Source organism: Hipposideros armiger, unplaced genomic scaffold, assembly GCF_001890085.2.
Source record: "Hipposideros armiger isolate ML-2016 unplaced genomic scaffold, ASM189008v1 scaffold_14, whole genome shotgun sequence".
Classification (NCBI taxonomy): domain Eukaryota; kingdom Metazoa; phylum Chordata; class Mammalia; order Chiroptera; family Hipposideridae; genus Hipposideros; species Hipposideros armiger.
Window position 1 is genome coordinate 3,413,252 of NW_017731364.1, and position 17,177 is coordinate 3,430,428.

Below are 17,177 nucleotides of genomic sequence, written 5' to 3' on the forward strand. Positions count from 1 at the left end.
TCTTCCCGGGTGAGGCTCTTCCGGGGTGAGGCAGATCAGTCGCCGGCTTCTGGACGGCGATCACTGCGGCTGCTGGCCGCTCACGCTGGCTGCTGGCTACATATGGTAGCCCATGGCAACCCACTGCCACAGGGGCTGCAGCCTACGCCGTTGCCGGCGACTCATACTGCCATGCTTTTTGCTTCTTATACATTTACTTGGCGATTTCACTGTTTAAAATGGCTCCCAACTATATAGTCCTTACCGTCTGGTGTTTCTAAACTCAAGAAAGCTGTGATTACCCTATAGAGAAAAACCCATGTGTTAGATGAGCTTTGTTCCGGCGTGTTACAGGGCTGTTGGCTGTGAGTTCAATGAATCAACAATAAGGTATCTTTAAACATTAAGTAAGATTATATATTGATCAGTCAACAAAAATGTAACCAGGGGCTCTCAGGAACCTACTACCCCTGTATTTTCCCTAGAAGCAATGGTTAAGTACTTGCTATTCCGGAGTTTACAATGACTTTATAGAACATTACCATCAATAACAAGAATGGGCTGCATATAAACATCTTCTGGATTCATACTTCCCCAGTTATGCAGTTTAGTTCTGTAATGTACATAATCATTGCTTACAATGAGTTCCTTTCCTAGGCATCTCCATTCACCCATAGGTGAACTGGCTTTTGCTGTCATGTGAAGAAGGTCTAATAATGATTAATATATTTCCTAAGTTCACTCATAGTAAATGAATTCCTTGACCTAAATGATCACCTGGCTTTGAACAATGTTCTTTCTCCCAGGATTTATAGATGTTATTCTACTTTCTTCTTGTATTGAATTCCACTTCAGAGAAATGTTTTCCCTTAAATGTTACTGGGTTGTTTTTTTGTTTTGTTTTGTTTTGGGTATCACATACCTGAAGCATTCTTTCCTTATTCTGAAATAACTTTCCCCATGTGAAAGGAAAAGGGGCCACAGGTTAAACCTGAAAAGCCCAGGAGACTGAAAATAACCACACAAGATGGCATGAGCATAAAAAAACTTTCATAACCAAGTGGGCCATGGTGGGAAGTCACATCTTCAGCTTTCTTCATAAACATTTTAGGAATGTCAGTAATCCTTTTTCTGGACCATTGCTGGAAACTGCAAAATTCCTTATTATCATGCTTATCTCCTGATTACCATCACTTTGCACTGTAAAAAAGCTAGCTGTTAGCTATCCAGCACCCACCTATGCAAAAGAAGTACCTGTCTCTACAATTTACTTTTATCTAATCCCAGAGGTTTCCCGGCTTTGCTCTCTCCCACCCCCTTAATCTGTCACCAAAAGATTTCATGTAACCTTCCTCCTTTGATTTTATGTGTAAAATAAGCAGCAAACCGCCATTTTGCGGAGCATTTTCTCAGTCCATTGAGATTTTGCTTCTGGCCTGTTGTCGACAGTTTGGTTCAAATAAACTCTTACAAGTTTTCTATCAGGCTGGATATTTTTCGTCAACACCCACTAGCATAGAAGCTCCAAGATAACTGATCTATTTGTCAGTTTATCTACTGTTATATTCCCAGTGCCAAGAAAAGGGCCTGCTGGCTCAGAGTTGGCATCAATAAATGCTTTTCAAATAAATAAATACCAGCCTGTTAACACATTATTCAGCCATTCAGAATGATCCATATGAATACTACAATGAGTGTGTGATGTAATGTTTATAAAATAAATGGAGTATGAAATGGCACGTGTATTACGACAAACTATGTAAAAATATATCTGTAGATGACAAGGCCAGAAGATAATATACAAATAAGAATGGGTCATGCATTCCATTGCTAATGTTCTTAGTTTAAAACTGCCTAAGATTATTAACTTTTTCTTCTCAGAATTAATAACATTTTATGAAGCAAACATTAAATTTATCTTATTTGGGGCCATTCTACAAATTAATTTACGTTGAGGGCCGATATTATGTTGTTTTTTTGTCCTGTCTGGTGGTCCCAGCACCTTGCATAGAAATTTGTCTTGTTAGATCCTAAATTCTCAGGCAATTTGGAGAGCAGGCAAGTATTAGATATTTGTGAAGAGTGAATTTGTTAAATTGCTACACCCTCATAAATATAGCTTTCTAAGTTCTACTTTATGTTGGTATTTCTAAAATGATTAACTATTTGTATGGCTTCAGAAAGCAAACTTCTTTTTGGTTATTGTTTTGTTTTGTTTTGTTTTGTTACAAAGTTAAGTTTGCTCAGAGGTAGCATTAACAGAGCCAAACTGAATAACCACAGAACATGTTAAACTGGTTTCTAAAGCTTAACCTCTTCTATTAGAGTTTATGTGAAACAGGAGAAACTTACCCTGTCCTTTTCAGACTACTTTGAAATTCAATTACTCTGAAATGCCATTTCCTGTTAACCAGTGGAAAATTACAATGGGATGTGTGATGTCTCTCATCCAATGAGGAATTCAGACTCCTGTGAAGAATAGGCCTGATTATCATTTATTGCTTTCCCTCTGTTACATTAAAAGAAACATATCCAAGTATGATGTCAGGGAAATCTGGCTATAACAACTTCAGAGATAACATATTTGTGCCTGAGATTTGTCAGCCATTTGTCTATGGCTGCTTTCCATAGGGCAGAGTTGAGTGACCAATGGCCCTCAAAGCTAAAATTATTTACTATCTGGCTCTTTACAGAAAATGGCTAATATCTTTGTGGACAAAAAAGGGGCCACATACTAAACCTGACAAGCTCAGGGGAGGACCTATAAACTCAGAGACCAAAATTAACCACATAGGATGATCTGAACATAAAAATTCCTAACTAAAAGCGGGTCATGGCAGATAGTCACATCCTTGGCCTGTAGCTTCCTTGACAAAGGTCAATCTGTACCTTAAGTGATCTTATCTATTTTCTTTTTGCATCTAAGATAATAAAGCCTTGGAATGTCAGAGTAATCCCTTTTTCTGAATCCCTCAGGGCATACCTACAACATCAGAGCTGGAGACCACAGAACCCTCATTGTTATCTTGTTCCCCAAATACCACCTCTATGTGAGCTGTAAATGTTAATTAACTATCCTGTGCCCACCAATGTAAAAGAAGTATGTGTCTCTCTGTTTTACCTCTCATCCAACCTCAGAGATTTCCCTGCTTTGCTTTCTCCCGTCCCCTTAATCTACCACCAGTAGATTTTATGTGACCCTCTTTATGTCTTCTCCTTTGATTCTAATGTATAAAATAAGCTACAGAACTTCCATTCTCTGGAGTATTTTCTTAATCCACTGAGATTTTACTTCCTGGCAATTGTCATCAATTTGACTCAAATAAACTCATTAAAGTTCTCTACAGGTTTTGATGTTCCTTATGTCAACATCTTAAACAAAAATACAACACAATTTTGGAATAAGCATGGGTTTTTGATTCAGACCTAGGTCTGTGTTCCAATTCCATTGCCTGCTAGCTATGCGACCTCTGGTAATTAATAACTTAACCTCTCTGGGCCTGTTTCACATGTGTATAATAAAATGACCACAATATTGCCAATCTGTTAGGCAGTGCTTACAGAGCCAAATTGAGCCTGAGGCAAAAGAAAAACACTGTATGTATATATTTTCAACCAAGTGTGAAAAGTTCATAAAAGCTCTATAATAAAAAAAAATGACTATAGATACATCCTTCCCATTATTCCATCTGTTCACACACCATTGTCAACTTCCCTAAACCGTCCAGCAAGGAAACCAAGGTGGTATAGGCACAGGAACAGCTGGCTGATGGGAAACGACTTTTCCTATTGTACAATAATCCAGAGTTGTAAAACAAACAACAGCCTATCTTTATTTAAATTTTGATATTTTGTTCATCATGGACTTGTTTGCATTGTTATTCATCTTTTTTAAATATTGCATTAGAATATTATTTATGATATTATTTATTATACATTAGGATAATGTATTTGAATATGCCTTATTAATGATATGCATTATCATTTGCATTAGCACATTAAATCATAAATATAATTTATCTAAATTACTGAGTTTTGGTGTTCCTTCCTCCCTTAAATTTTGCATCTGGTGAGTGCCTCGCTTGCCTCACCCTAACCCTAACCATCCTATCAGGATTGTTCTGAGAATTAGGGATAATATCTATGAAGTATCTAAAGCATTACCTGGTACACAGTAGATGCTTAGAAATTAGTAATTGTTGATGATGTTAATGATAAGTTGGTTTAATAGTATTGCTCTCATAGAGTTGTTATGAAGACTAAATAAAATGATATAAGTAAATCACTTAGCATGGGATTTGATATAAAGTAAGTGCTCAGTAAGTATTAATTCCTTTCCTTCCTTCAGTTTGGAAGGATTTTGAAAAAAATGCATTTGCCAGTATACAGGTGGCAGTGCTTCACCATGGCCTGAGAACTAAATTTGGTTCTGGCTTTATCATTAACAAGGTGAAACAAGTAACAATTTGGGCCATCGTTTTTCTCATATTAAAATGAGAGCTTTGTCCCTCATTCCTTAGAGACTTAGCTAATCTCTGGCAGTCCTTTTGGATACAAAATTCTAAGATCTGCAAGCTAGCTGGTTTGAAAGGACAAGCGGCATCTGTTCAAACAAACAAATTTCCAGGGCAGTCTTATAACCAAAGACAACCGAAATCTAGAAAAATAAATGTAGCAAGAAATTAAAATTTCTTTCAATTTCAATCAAAAATACCTGAAAATAACCATAGTTTATCTTGTAATTAGAATGTTGATCAGATAGCTCTTTTGTCACCTTATTTTAAGCAGGGTTTTTTTGGGGTTTTTTTTTGCTAATTATTGGGTTGTCGGAAAAGTCATGATGCATTTTTGCAACGAAAAACATACAAAAAATACGTCATGACTTTTCTGACAACCCAATAAATACCCTTTAGTTAACAAACATGGTTCCACGTGTTACCATAAGGATAAATCTTGAAAACAGTTTGATAAATGAAAGAAGCCAGTCACGAGAAAACACATATTATGATTCCATTCATATGAAATGTCTAGAATAGTTAAATCAATAGAAACAAAAAGCAACATAGTGGTTGCATAGGGCTGGGGTGTGGGGGAGATAGAGATTGGGGTGTGATAGCTAAAGGGTACTGGGTTCCTTTTTGAGGTCATAAAAATGTTTTAAAATTGACTGGTGATAGTTGCACATATCTGTGAATATACTAAAAACCACTGAATTGTATATTCTAAATGGGTGAATTGCATGGTATGTGAATTTCATCTCAATGAAACTTTAAAAAAATATAGTTCCGGGCCGGCTGAGTGGCTCAGTTGGTTAAGAGCTCGCTCAAGAGTTTGAGCTCTGAGCAACAGCGGTTCGAGTCAGCCCGAGCTGAGCAGCCTCTGAGCTGCCAACAGGTGGCAGGATGGCTCAGCTAAAAAAAAAAAAATAAAAAAAAAATAGTTCCTATAATTTCATGCATTCATGGAAAGACCAGAGAAAAAAGATGAAAAATCTTTGAAAAATCTTTTGGAGGTGACAGGGCAGAAGTTTTACTATTTCTATGCAAATCAAAACAGGCTCCCAGTTTGCCAATTTGTTTTCTTCTCCTTTGGAGTCTAAGGTTGATGGACCTCCATTTTTTTACCACTGAAGGTTGAATAAAACTCCCCACCTTGGTCAGTCTGTTGGGAGTGGTGGTGAGGGTTTATATTTATTCCTGTGCAAAATAAACTACGACTCTTAATCTCAGGCTTGGGGACTAAACAGAAGGGTTATTTTGTTTTCTCTTTGCCACAGAAAATTGTGTTGGATAGACAAAATGCCCAGTTGATTGGAAGGACATCTCTGCTTTTAGCCACTGGCTGTATTTCTCTAGACTACAACTGAGAAAAGAGATAGACGTTTGGCTCCCTATATTGACATTTCATACGGCTCCCGGTTGGATAGTCCCTGAGACAAGACTAAGCACTGACAACCCTGCTCCTTTTCTGATGAAATTTCCAAGGGCTCCTTTTGTTCTGTCTTCACAAAACACGCTGCCCTGAAGCTAAATAAAACTGCCTATGTTGTGTCGGTATCACACTCAGTTTTGGTTTTTTAATTTCTACCTGCTTTTGGAGGAGCTGATATCATTTCCCACATTTCTGGTTGGGGGAAAACTCCTACAAAAAGTGGAAACTCCTCATTCACATCCAAAGAGGTGTCAGTAAAAAAAAGATGATGGTGTTATGGACAGAAATAACCCACTGATGAGCAATTGTGAGCATGTGTAAGAGGAGAGAAAGTTCTGAGATTCTATGATGGTCAAGAAGCCCAGGTAGGTTCATGTTAAACTGCTCAATATGGCTGACTCAGGTTATTCAAAATGAAAATACTGGCCAGCTGAGTGGCTCAGTTGGTTGAGAGCTCGCTCAAGAGTTTGAGCTCTGAGCAACAGCGGTTCGATGCCCAGCCCGAGCTGAGCTGCCGCTGAGCTGCCAACCGGTGGCAGGATGGCTCAGCTAAAAAAAAAAAAAAAAAGAAAGAAAAGAAAATACCAATTGCTCTCAAACCCATGGTTGGGGTGACATTTAGTCCACTAACCTCCAAACCCAAGTGACAGCAGTGAAATTCCACCTAATTTAACCTTGATGTATAGTATCCAGACAGGAAGTAAAACAGGCATGGCCCTGGCTCACACTTCTTTTATTTCACGTTTTGGGTTCCAAGGCGTGCTCAAGTTATCACTTCCCCCACCCCAAACATGATGCAGGTGTGTGTTAATACTTTAGAATGGAGGTCCACAATCAGGTATACCGAATGAATGCTGCCTAAAAACAGCTATGGGATTCAGGCCAGGATTAAGTGAGGCATTGTCAAGTGTTCTGCATGCTGGGCAATAAATGTGACTCAGTATCTGGGACACAGCTCACCACATGTTAATTGATAGAGCCAGTTTGTTTCCAGGAACCCATCCTTGAACACACTCATATGCTTGCCTGAAAACACTGTTCAGAAGGGATTTCCCAAAGCCCCAGAAATAAAAATCTCTTTAGGCCAAAAAGTTTGCGTTGGAGAATTTAGAAAAGTAGTTGGACTCCTTAAGAGAAATAGAAGGGGGATGTGACATGGTTCTGCCATGAAATTCTACTGATTTTTAAATATAAAAAGTAACTCAGTGTATATTTTTATGCAGAGGACCACCTAATTTGGTATTAAAAATTTGTCCTGAGCTAGGCTGTGAAGCGTTCACAACTAGCTGGGGCCAAAGCTGGTGGAATATCTTATTCTACCCACCCCTCGCTCCCAACACACACTCCGTCCGGGCAGAGACAGGCAATAGCCGTATGGGCAAAATGCCCTCTTGGTTAGGAAGATGTCTCTGCTTTTAACCACTGGCTTGTATTTATTTAGGATACAACCTTGAATCACATGCCAGATTTCTTCACTCTCATCTCTTAATCATATGCAAAATATGCACGCTCCCTCTCCACCCCCTCACTCGCCTTTGCTCCTGTGTTAAAGAAGGATGAGTCACATACACACATACACACACAGAGTTATAAATCATCTGGAGAGGATTTCCAATATCCTAGGAAATACTTCTCTCTGGTTTTGGCACTAAGCTATTTTCTCTGGGAAAATATTTATCTAGTTTTACACAAGTTGCTGTAGGCCAAAATATTGATAGCAGAGTAACTTTAAAAAAAAAATTATGACAACGACTTTAATTTAGAACCTGGATCACCTGCCCCAGAAAAACCTCAAGAGTTTGTTAAAATTCAGATTCCAGGATCTCACCCCAGGCCCCCTGAGTCTGTCCTGGGTCACAGAGGGTGGAGCCTCTGTGCCTTTAACAAATTTCCCAGGTGATTCCAGTGCACACTAGAGTTTGCTTTGCCCACTAGTAAGATTATGGCAAACGCTCCTGTCATGATATCACAAAGGTTAGAACAACAAAATCAAAATCCTTGAAAGTGAATAATTTATGTCCTTGGGATTTCTGAATCATATCCTTATAGTTGCTACATTTTGGACTGTAAGCCAAAGAAGGCAAAAGCAAAAAGTCAATGTATCTTTGACCAATAGTTTCTATCAGGTGCATATTATTCAACAACCTCCCCCATGAAAGTTCCAAGTTCACAGTTTTGCAGATACAGAGCAGTCTAGATTCAGTTTACAGCTGTAATTATGTATTTTTTTATTTCTAGCTACATGAGTTTAGTGTGATGTGTCTCTGCTTAGTCTATCAATCAGCATGGAGTCTTCTAGGATCATGTAAAACAGATTTTATTAATGAGGTAACATTAAGTAAAAAGGCAGGCCACAAAAAAGCAGGCTTACAAAGTTCCAATTTGTAAATAGAGACTGAACAAGTAACCACAAATCATCATCAGGTTTTTGTGTTAGGGTTAGCTCCTTGTCCCCTTAAGCAACCACTAAATTTATGTTTATTTTTAAAATTAAAAAATGATAAACACACACTTTAAAATGTTGACTTCTCAGTTAAAAATATCATCACCAGTAAAAATTTTAACTCATTACTAAATCAATTTCAAAAGCACTAATTAAGAAAAATGTATTTATAAGCCTGAAATCCTAATACAACTATTTTAATTTTTCCATTTCCTTTCTAAACTTTATTTACAGGCATGCATACATGATTTTAACATATTTGTAATTTTAGTTTATCTACAAATTTGAGCTCTGCTTTTTCTACTTTGCATTATTTTATAAATATGTTTGCACATTACTGCACAGCTTCAGAATTATTTTAAATGCTACATTTTTTAGAAAGTTGACATATCGTACTTTAACCATTCCTGTATGTAGGAACATTTATTTTTGTTGTACGTAGTTTCAAGTTATTATAAATAACAGAATCATTTTTGTATATGAGGTTTTCATTTTCTTTTAAAAGTTATTTCTTTAGAATAAATTCTCAGCAATGGTTTTACTACTTCAAAAGGCATGAACACTTTTACAAGCACTAATATATAACTTAGTTTCCTTCAAAAAATTATATCAATTTTCATTACCATAAGCTTTGTGAAAAAGAACTATAGTCCTAAAAAGATTGAAAGGTGTTTATTTTTTTCTAAAGTCTTTCCCTTTATTTTTGTTACTGTTTTAATTTTTATTTGTTCATTATGATTAATAATTTTTAAGCTATCAATATACCAGGAACCATTCTAAGGGGTTTTCATACATAACAATCAGGTTTTTCTGTAAGACTAATTTAAAGAAACCTTCGATGCATGAAAGTTATAAATACCTACCCTCTATCTGTTAGGTATAATAAAACAAAACTTAAAATTTTCAGAAAATAAATAATCTTATTTCATAGAGGTGGAAAGACACAGAAAATTTAACTATGAAGTAAAAAAACCTCTATTCTAGATTTTCCAGTACATCTAATTTTTGTACCTCAGAAGAACAAATTAATTCAAAGGAATAAGAGTTTTTTATTACTGAGAAAAAAACTTTTTTTTTCAGAATTAGAAAGTTCATTTAATCCATATCTTCTTTTTTAAAAAATGATTAGATGACCCTTTTATTTAAAAGTCCATTAAGGGATTGGGATGATAAAATGCAAAATTACAGTAATTCCAATAATGTTTTTTAAATAATTAAGGAAACCATTTAAAAAAATGACCTACCTGATCTCACCAAGCACATCAAACTGATGAAGAAGTATATTCTCAGCATATGGAAACTGGAGAGTGTGTCACATTCACAAGAAAAATTATTTCCTTAGCAGAGCCTTAGTTTCCACCACGCTTTGCTCAGAGAGAGATCAAGTGACTAATCCAGAGGTGTGGTGACAACAGGAAGTTCCTGAGAGACTATTATCAGGTCCCAGCCCTTCCAGGATATTTGACTTCTCCTCATTTCGATAAAAGGTCAGGTACGTTTCTGTCTTGCACAATTTTATGCATATCTTAATATTATAATACATATTTGCAGAATGACGTGTTCAAAACAGTTTCATTCTTTGTGGGCGGTTTATTAGCCCTTTGGCTTGGTGTGTTGAGATCAAGTGTGATTTGAGATATTTTCCTCTCCAGTCAGTATTCTGGTTGCCCTTGTACACAAAACTACTTTTTATATTAATTCACACAATCATTCCTCATAGGGCAGTCTTTAGGTTGTGAGAACGTTTCATTAAGTCCAATCATATGCCCACATTTGTCAAAATATGTTTCAGATGAAAGGAAACGTTTTTATGGTATTGTATATCTTTATTTTTATTTCTTCTCATCCAGAGTTCCCATCTAGCTATTAGTTCTTTTTCTTTTTTTAAGGGAAAGTAAATGCAAAGACTTTAAATAAAGAACTATGCCAGAATCCATCCACCTCTGTAGTGGAAGTAATGAAACTGTGCCCCACAGCTACAAGGTAATTTAATTCCTTTTCTAGCAGAAGTGCTTGCAACACTTACTCAGACCTCTAGTGGTCTGGTGGTCTGGAGCTTAAAAATAAACTAATAAATAAAGACACAAACAATTTAAAAATATTTTTTCATCCAAAGCATCAGGCAAAAGCTACTTTCTAGTCAGTTGGCACTGTCTATCTGAAGTGTGAGTTTCTGAAGTAAGAGCATCTCTGACATAAATGTATCAGTTCTCAGCACCCCCATTTGCAGGAAATTCCTTGTGGGAAGTAGATTTTAGCAATGCTTCTCCAGGAATGAGTACATCAGGATCACTTGGGGGGGCTTTAAAAAGTATGGTGTATGTATTTCTGTGTCACACCTCAGACTTAATGAATGCTAAGGCTTCCTAGCTCAGGTCCACTGACCTGGTTTCAAATCCCATGCTTCCCACTCACGAGGTGTGTGGCCATAGGAAAATATTTAAGGAAAATATTAAACTGTGAAATGGAGATAATAAAACCACACATCTCACAGGGTTGTTACAAGAATTAAATGAGACATTACAGCTTAAGTTTTTAGCACTGTACCTACTACCAAGGTAAGCGCACTCGCCACTTGGTAACGTTAGCTATTACCTAACTGGTCACACAAGCTGCACCTTTCCATCCCCTCAGAAGGCGGACTGAGACTGCACACTGCTGAGAAGAGGGATCAAGTGGAGAACACCTGTGGGATTTTAGAAATGGAGGGCACCTTACAGGAGTAATGTTTCAGGTGAATTACTTTAGTCTATTTTTGTATTTTGTCTCCTGCTTGGAGAAATAAATTAGAGAGATGTAAATGGGAAAACCAAATAGGTGACCCACTAGCTTTTTTATTTTTCCATTTACAAAAAGCTTTACTAATTTGAAAACGACTGCCTTCTGGAATAAATGGAGAATTGTTTCACATTCTCTTAGGAGTGCATTTATGGAGTGCGTTGCTCCCTGCTGGATCGGTGTATTTGCCTGATAAATATTTGTTGAGCTCCTATCAGTTTTAGTACCATGCCATGTATTTATCTGGACAGAGCCAGTGTATATTTTCCTGGAAACCAGCCAATTATAGGAATAAAAATCATTTCCGTGGAGAGGCTTTGTGTTACTTTTAACATCTTTGTGTTACTACTAATGATTTTTTCCCTCTGATGGGCACAGAAAGTCCCCCAACTTCCTAGCTGTGTGCTCCTGTCTACTTCCAGAATTCAAAATGGTACAAGGATCAGTGGGAGGACCCATTCCCTCTCTTTTGGGTTAGTGAGAAATACCAAAACAAAACAAAACAAAACATTCCAAAGAATGGGAGAAGAGAAGAGGAAGGGAGGACTGACTGGAGAATGGTGTGACTATAAAGGTATAGCCCAAAAAATCTTTGACAGGTGGGTTAATTCTGTCTCTTGACTGTGGTGGTGGTAATAGGAATCCACACATGTGATAAGATTCTGTAGACACACACACACACACACACACACACACACACACACACACACACACACGAGCATGTAAAACTGGTAAAATCTAAGGTCTGAGGATTGTACTAATATCAATTTTTTGGTTTTGATAGTGCATTCTAGTTATGTAAGATGTTACAGTGTGGGGTGGGGGGTGGGGGGAGTTGTTGAGGATACATGGGACATCCCTGTTCTATTTTTGCAACTTCCTGTGAACCTATATTTATTTCCAAATAAAAGTTTCTAAAATTCCAAAAGATGAGCCAACTCATAACCATTTGAATGTTAACATTTAGTCAAAGGTATTCTGAGGAAAACCATCCCCTCATTTCTCATCAGGTAGTCAAAAGTGAATAATGGTCAATTTTCTCAATATTATGACCCTGATAAATGATCACAGCTCAAGACTATCACAATTTTCCTCATTTCCAGTCTAATATTGTGTACTGGCTTTTTTTTTTTTTAAACCTAGAAATCACTTGCTACAGAGAGCAGGGTAGAAACAAGTGGGCAAGCTTCCAAATGCATGGACAGGAAAAACAGGTATGGAAGTATAATGGAACTGAGGGGAGGTGGTTTTATAACTCTCATTGGCTTCAATAGTCAGGAAAGGTGACCTACAAACCCTGACAATTAAGTTCTCAAACTTGCCACCGTACGCTTATATTGGCAGCACTGAAAAAACAGCTTGGCAAGGTTTCATAACCTTGGTATATCAGTGTCTCACAGCTGTGTTTGTGTTAAAGTGTGGCGGTGTCTTGCTGACTGGCGTTCATTATTGTTGTTGCGTGTTTTTTGTGTGCCGTCGCGAGAATGTCTGAGCTTGAATTAGAGCAATGAACAAATGTTAAATTTCTTGTTAAACTTGGCAAGAGTGAAAGTGAAATCAGGGACATGAGAGTCCAATTTATGGGGATAATGCCATGAAGAAAACGGCAGTGTACAAATGGATTAAATTTTTTTCTGAGGGGAGAGAACACGTCACTCATGAAGAGAGGTCAGGGCAGCCAATAACAAGCAGAACTGATGAAAACATTGCAAAAATTCATCAAATTGCACGTTAAAATCATCAGCTGACTGTGAGAAGCCTAGCAGACCAAGTAAACATCAATAGAGAAACAGTTAGGAAAATCTTAATTGAAAATGTTGGCATAAGAAAGGTGTGTGCAAAAATGGTCCCGGGGCTGGCGAGTGGCGCGATGGTTGGGAGCTGGTTTGGGATGCCGGAGGGCCCCGGTTCGGATCCCGCATGTGAGGGCCAGTGACACTGCCCTCTACGGCTGGGATGCTGAGCAGCGGCTCGACCTGGAGCTGGGCTGCCGTGGGTCGCCGATGACAGTGTGGGCTGCAGCCCTTGTGGTAGTGGGTTGCCGTGGGCTGCTGTGTGTGGCTGGCGGCCAGCGTGAGCAGCCAGCAGCCGCAGTGAGCGGCCGTCCAGAGGCCAGCGACTGGTCTGCCTCGCCCGGGAGGAGCACAATGATGGTGCCAGCTTGGGCTGATGAGGCGGCGTCCTTCACGGCTGGACTGAGGAACAAAAGGGATGGCGGCTTGTCTGTTCCCCTTCCCTCAGTACCCCAGCGCTGTTCCCAGCCCCCCAATTCCCCAATAAAAATCTTAAAAAAAAAAAAAAAGGTCCCGAAGGAGCTTACCGATGAACAAAAGCAAAGGAGAGTCAAAGTTTGCCAAGACCTTTTGGAGAGGCAAGATGGTTAACACTGGTGGTGAAACACAGGTTATTAATATAACCCTAAAACAAAGCATCCAAGTGCACAATGGAAGTCAGTTAATTCTCCACGACCAAAAAATTCCATCAGTCCAAATCAAGAGTCAAAAGGATGTTGCTAACCTTTTTTGATATCAGAGGGATTATTCATTATGAATTTGTACCAACTGGACAAACAGTTAACCAACTTTACTCTTTGGAAGTGCTGAAAAGGCTGTGTGAAAAAGTTAGATGAAAACGACCTGAACTTTTCATCAACAATTCATGGCTCTTGCATCACGACAATAAACCAGCTCACACTGCACTGTCTGTGAGGGAGTTTTTAGCCAGTAAACAGATAACTGTATTGGAACACCCTCCCTACTCACCTGATCTTGTCCTCAATGACTTCTTTCTTTACCCGAAGATAAAGGAAATATTGAAAGGAAGACAATTTGATGACATTTAGGACATCAAGGGTAATACGATGACAGCTCTGATGGACATTCCAGAAAGAGTTCCAAGATTGCTTTGAAGGGTGGACTAGGTGCTGGTGTCAGTGCATAGCTTCCCAAGGGGAGTACTTCGAAGGTGACCGTAGTGATATTCAGCAATGAGATATGTAGCACACTTTCTAGGATAAGTTCGCGAATGTAATTATCAGACCTCGATGTCCCCTCCCACCCAGGTCTAGAACTCCAAGCTGGTATATGATTCTCTTATATAATAATACAAAATAAATATAATAAATAATATATAATCATATATAATTAATAATATAAACATATATTAGATAACATACTTATGTTACATTTTTAACATCAGTATATGAATCACTTTTTTAGGTAGTTTATTCCAAAACAAGAAGTAAAACATCCTCATACCACTTTTTGGGCCTAAGAAGCATTTTTCACAGAATAGAGCTACTTTGTTTTACGAACCATAACTTCCTTACAAACATTGTATCAAACAAAATCAATGCAAGTCCAGTGCTTTCCGTAACTGTTTTCAGGGAGGCTGCACAGAACATTTCAAGGAGAGACTGCTCTATCAAGGCCTGTATGCACACTGGCAAAACAGAGGCAAAGTGCTTTTACTTACTAAAATTTCTAAAAATAAAATCAACAAAAACTTCAGGGCAATGTCCCGTATTTACTGTCCATCAGTACCATGTGTTTTAGATTTATTTGAATCTTAAGCTGTTGTTTTAAAACATTATGATTAGAATGAGATTTGTTTGGGGCCGGCCGAGTGGCACGTTGGTTAAGAGCTGGCTTGGGACGCCAGAGGGCCCCGGTTCAGATCCCACATATGAGGGCCAGTGACACTGCCCTCCACAGCTAAGATGCTGAACAACAGCTCAACCTGGACCTGCCATGAGTCGCTGGTGACAGCGTAGGCTGCAGCCCCTGCTGCTGTGGGTTGCCATGACACCGTGTGTAGCCAGCAGCCAGCATGAGCGGCCATCAGCCACTGTGAGCTGCCGTCTAGAAGCCGGCCACTGATCTGCCTCACCCAGGAAGAGCGCAATGATGATACCAACTTGGGCCAGTGAAGCAACATCCTCCAAAACTAGACTGAAGAACAAAAGGACAGCAACTTGTCTGTTTCCCTTCCCCCAATTCCCCAGCGTTGTTGCCATTCCCAATTCCCCAATAAAAATCTTAAAAAAAAAAAAAAAAAAAGAATGAGATTTGTTTGTACTTTTACGTACCTGGTTTCCTAAGCCTTGCTCTTGAGAATTCTGCACCTTCATTAGACAATCATGTCTTGGAGCATTGCACACAGAGTTGTCTGCGTGACGAGCAAATCTATGGAAAAATCCACCCCTATAATCAAAGGTCTAGCATTGTGACTTCTGCCTCTGACCCCCATTTGGAACCATCGTAAACCACTTAAGGGCTAAAGGGACCAATAGTTTTGCCTTTTGGGATACTGACTTTTAATCTGCTTATTCAGAAATGACTGAGAAAGAAACTGACCCTCCCTCCTTTCCTGCCTAAGAGATTCAGAGCGAAAGACCTACTCCAGTAAGGAAGTTTTAGGATGTTCACCTTAGCAATCGATTTAAATTGAGTGTGGTGGATGGGAAGGTGTAAAACAGGGGCTGTGTACTAGATTACCCCATCTCGTTGTTTCTGGGTTGCCTAGCAGACATTTACCTGCCCTGTGTATTCCACTCTTCTTCAACTACCTGGTGACTCACGCATTCTCACTTTTGAAATCTCAGACCCCTTCCCCACTCTCTTTTATCCTTCATCTAAAATGACATATATATCTCATCTTACCTCACTGTCTTTGGAATTTGAATGATTGTTTGAATTTACCATGTGCATGTAATTAAAAATTTGAGTTTCTCCTGTTAATCTGTCTCTGGTAATTTGATTATTAGCCCAGCTAGAAGAATTTAGAAAGTGGGAGAGAAAGTATTATTTTTTTTAGCCCTCCCCAAGGGGTTCCTGCTATCTAACTCAGCAGGGTTTTTCTCACCTAGTGGCATCCTCTTCTTCTGGCTGCACCTCAGTTTCGGCTGCTCCCCGAGACACCTGCCTCTCTTTTCACAGTTCTCCCTAGGGCTATCCAATAAGTAAATTTTAGGATCGCCCCAAAAACCTCACAAACGCTCCCCCAAAACGTCTAGAATTTGGTGAAAATCATCCCAGCCAATTTTAGTTATTCAGTAACAGAAAATCAGAAATTTAATTTATAAATTTACTTTCCTTACTAAATAACAACAACAATATAAACTTGCCTTCCTTAACAACAAAAAGCAACAAAACTACAACAACAAAAAGACAGAAAAAGAGAGATCACTCTGAAAACAGCATAGAAGAGGGCCTGAGTAGAAAAGGAGGTGACCATCGCAATGGTGTGGGAAATGATCAGGTCCTGAATGATAGCATTTCTTTGGGTTTGGAGAAGGAAAGGGGTCAGATCTGTGGAAAATGCAAGATGCAGAACTGGCAAGTTAAATGATTTATTAGATATGAGAAGGCAGGACGGGGAAGGAAACATAAGTACTTAGCTATGCTGGGCCTTCACGTACATGAAGATATCTCATCAGCCCATAGATGTGAGAGGCAGGTTTGAGTAACTCTATTTTACAGATTAGGAAACTAGTTTAGGTAGGGCCTGGTGCTATTATTTCTTCTCACAAGGCAGGCCAAGCCATTTGTAGTCAATGTGAGCAAATTTTATAATAAAATCTAGGACAAGAAAAACTGCATTTGCGCTTGGATAATAAAACCAAGGTTATTATTAGACTGAATAAGATCAAAGTTATGTTATGAGGAGAACACATTTTTCTTGAGTAGCAAGGAAGTTGGTCTCCAGAAGGAAATGAATCTTTAGGGTGGTGAATGATGTCAGATTTTAGGTACGTTAAGATGAAACCAACAATATCTCACTTGTGGCCTCCTTACCACCTCCATCAAATGGCCCAGAACTTCATTCAGGGATCAGCCAAAACAAATTTGAAAGGAAATCTTTTAACACTCTGAGAAAAATGGTAAGTGAAAAATTGTAAGACTAAAGAATGGATTGGAGAGCTGGGTCTTCATTGTTCTGTGAAGAGGAGGTAGGGTTAGAGGAAGAGGAGGCCAGGCCTTGGAAAGGCTTGAGGGAGAGGCTCTCACCTAGGGGCAGACAGGCATCTTTTTAGAAAACTAGAGCA

The 17,177-nt window shown here is 38.7% G+C and overlaps 1 protein-coding gene across 2 annotated transcripts in view; it reads right to left on the minus strand.

Moving 5' to 3' along the window:
• The window catches only part of LIPH (lipase H), a 38,603-nt gene extending 28,816 nt beyond the window's left edge, over positions 1-9,787 (minus strand). Inside the window, exon 1 of one of the 2 annotated variants that reach the window (XM_019667974.1) lies at positions 9,598-9,787. In XM_019667974.1, coding sequence (XP_019523519.1) covers positions 9,598-9,646 — 49 coding nt within the window. In that variant the 5' untranslated portion in view covers positions 9,647-9,787. Of the gene's footprint in view, positions 1-2,331; positions 2,386-9,597 lie in introns of those variants that run through there. The other variant, XM_019667983.1, reaches the window with a different exon arrangement.
• Between the last annotated feature and the right edge of the window lie 7,390 nt (positions 9,788-17,177).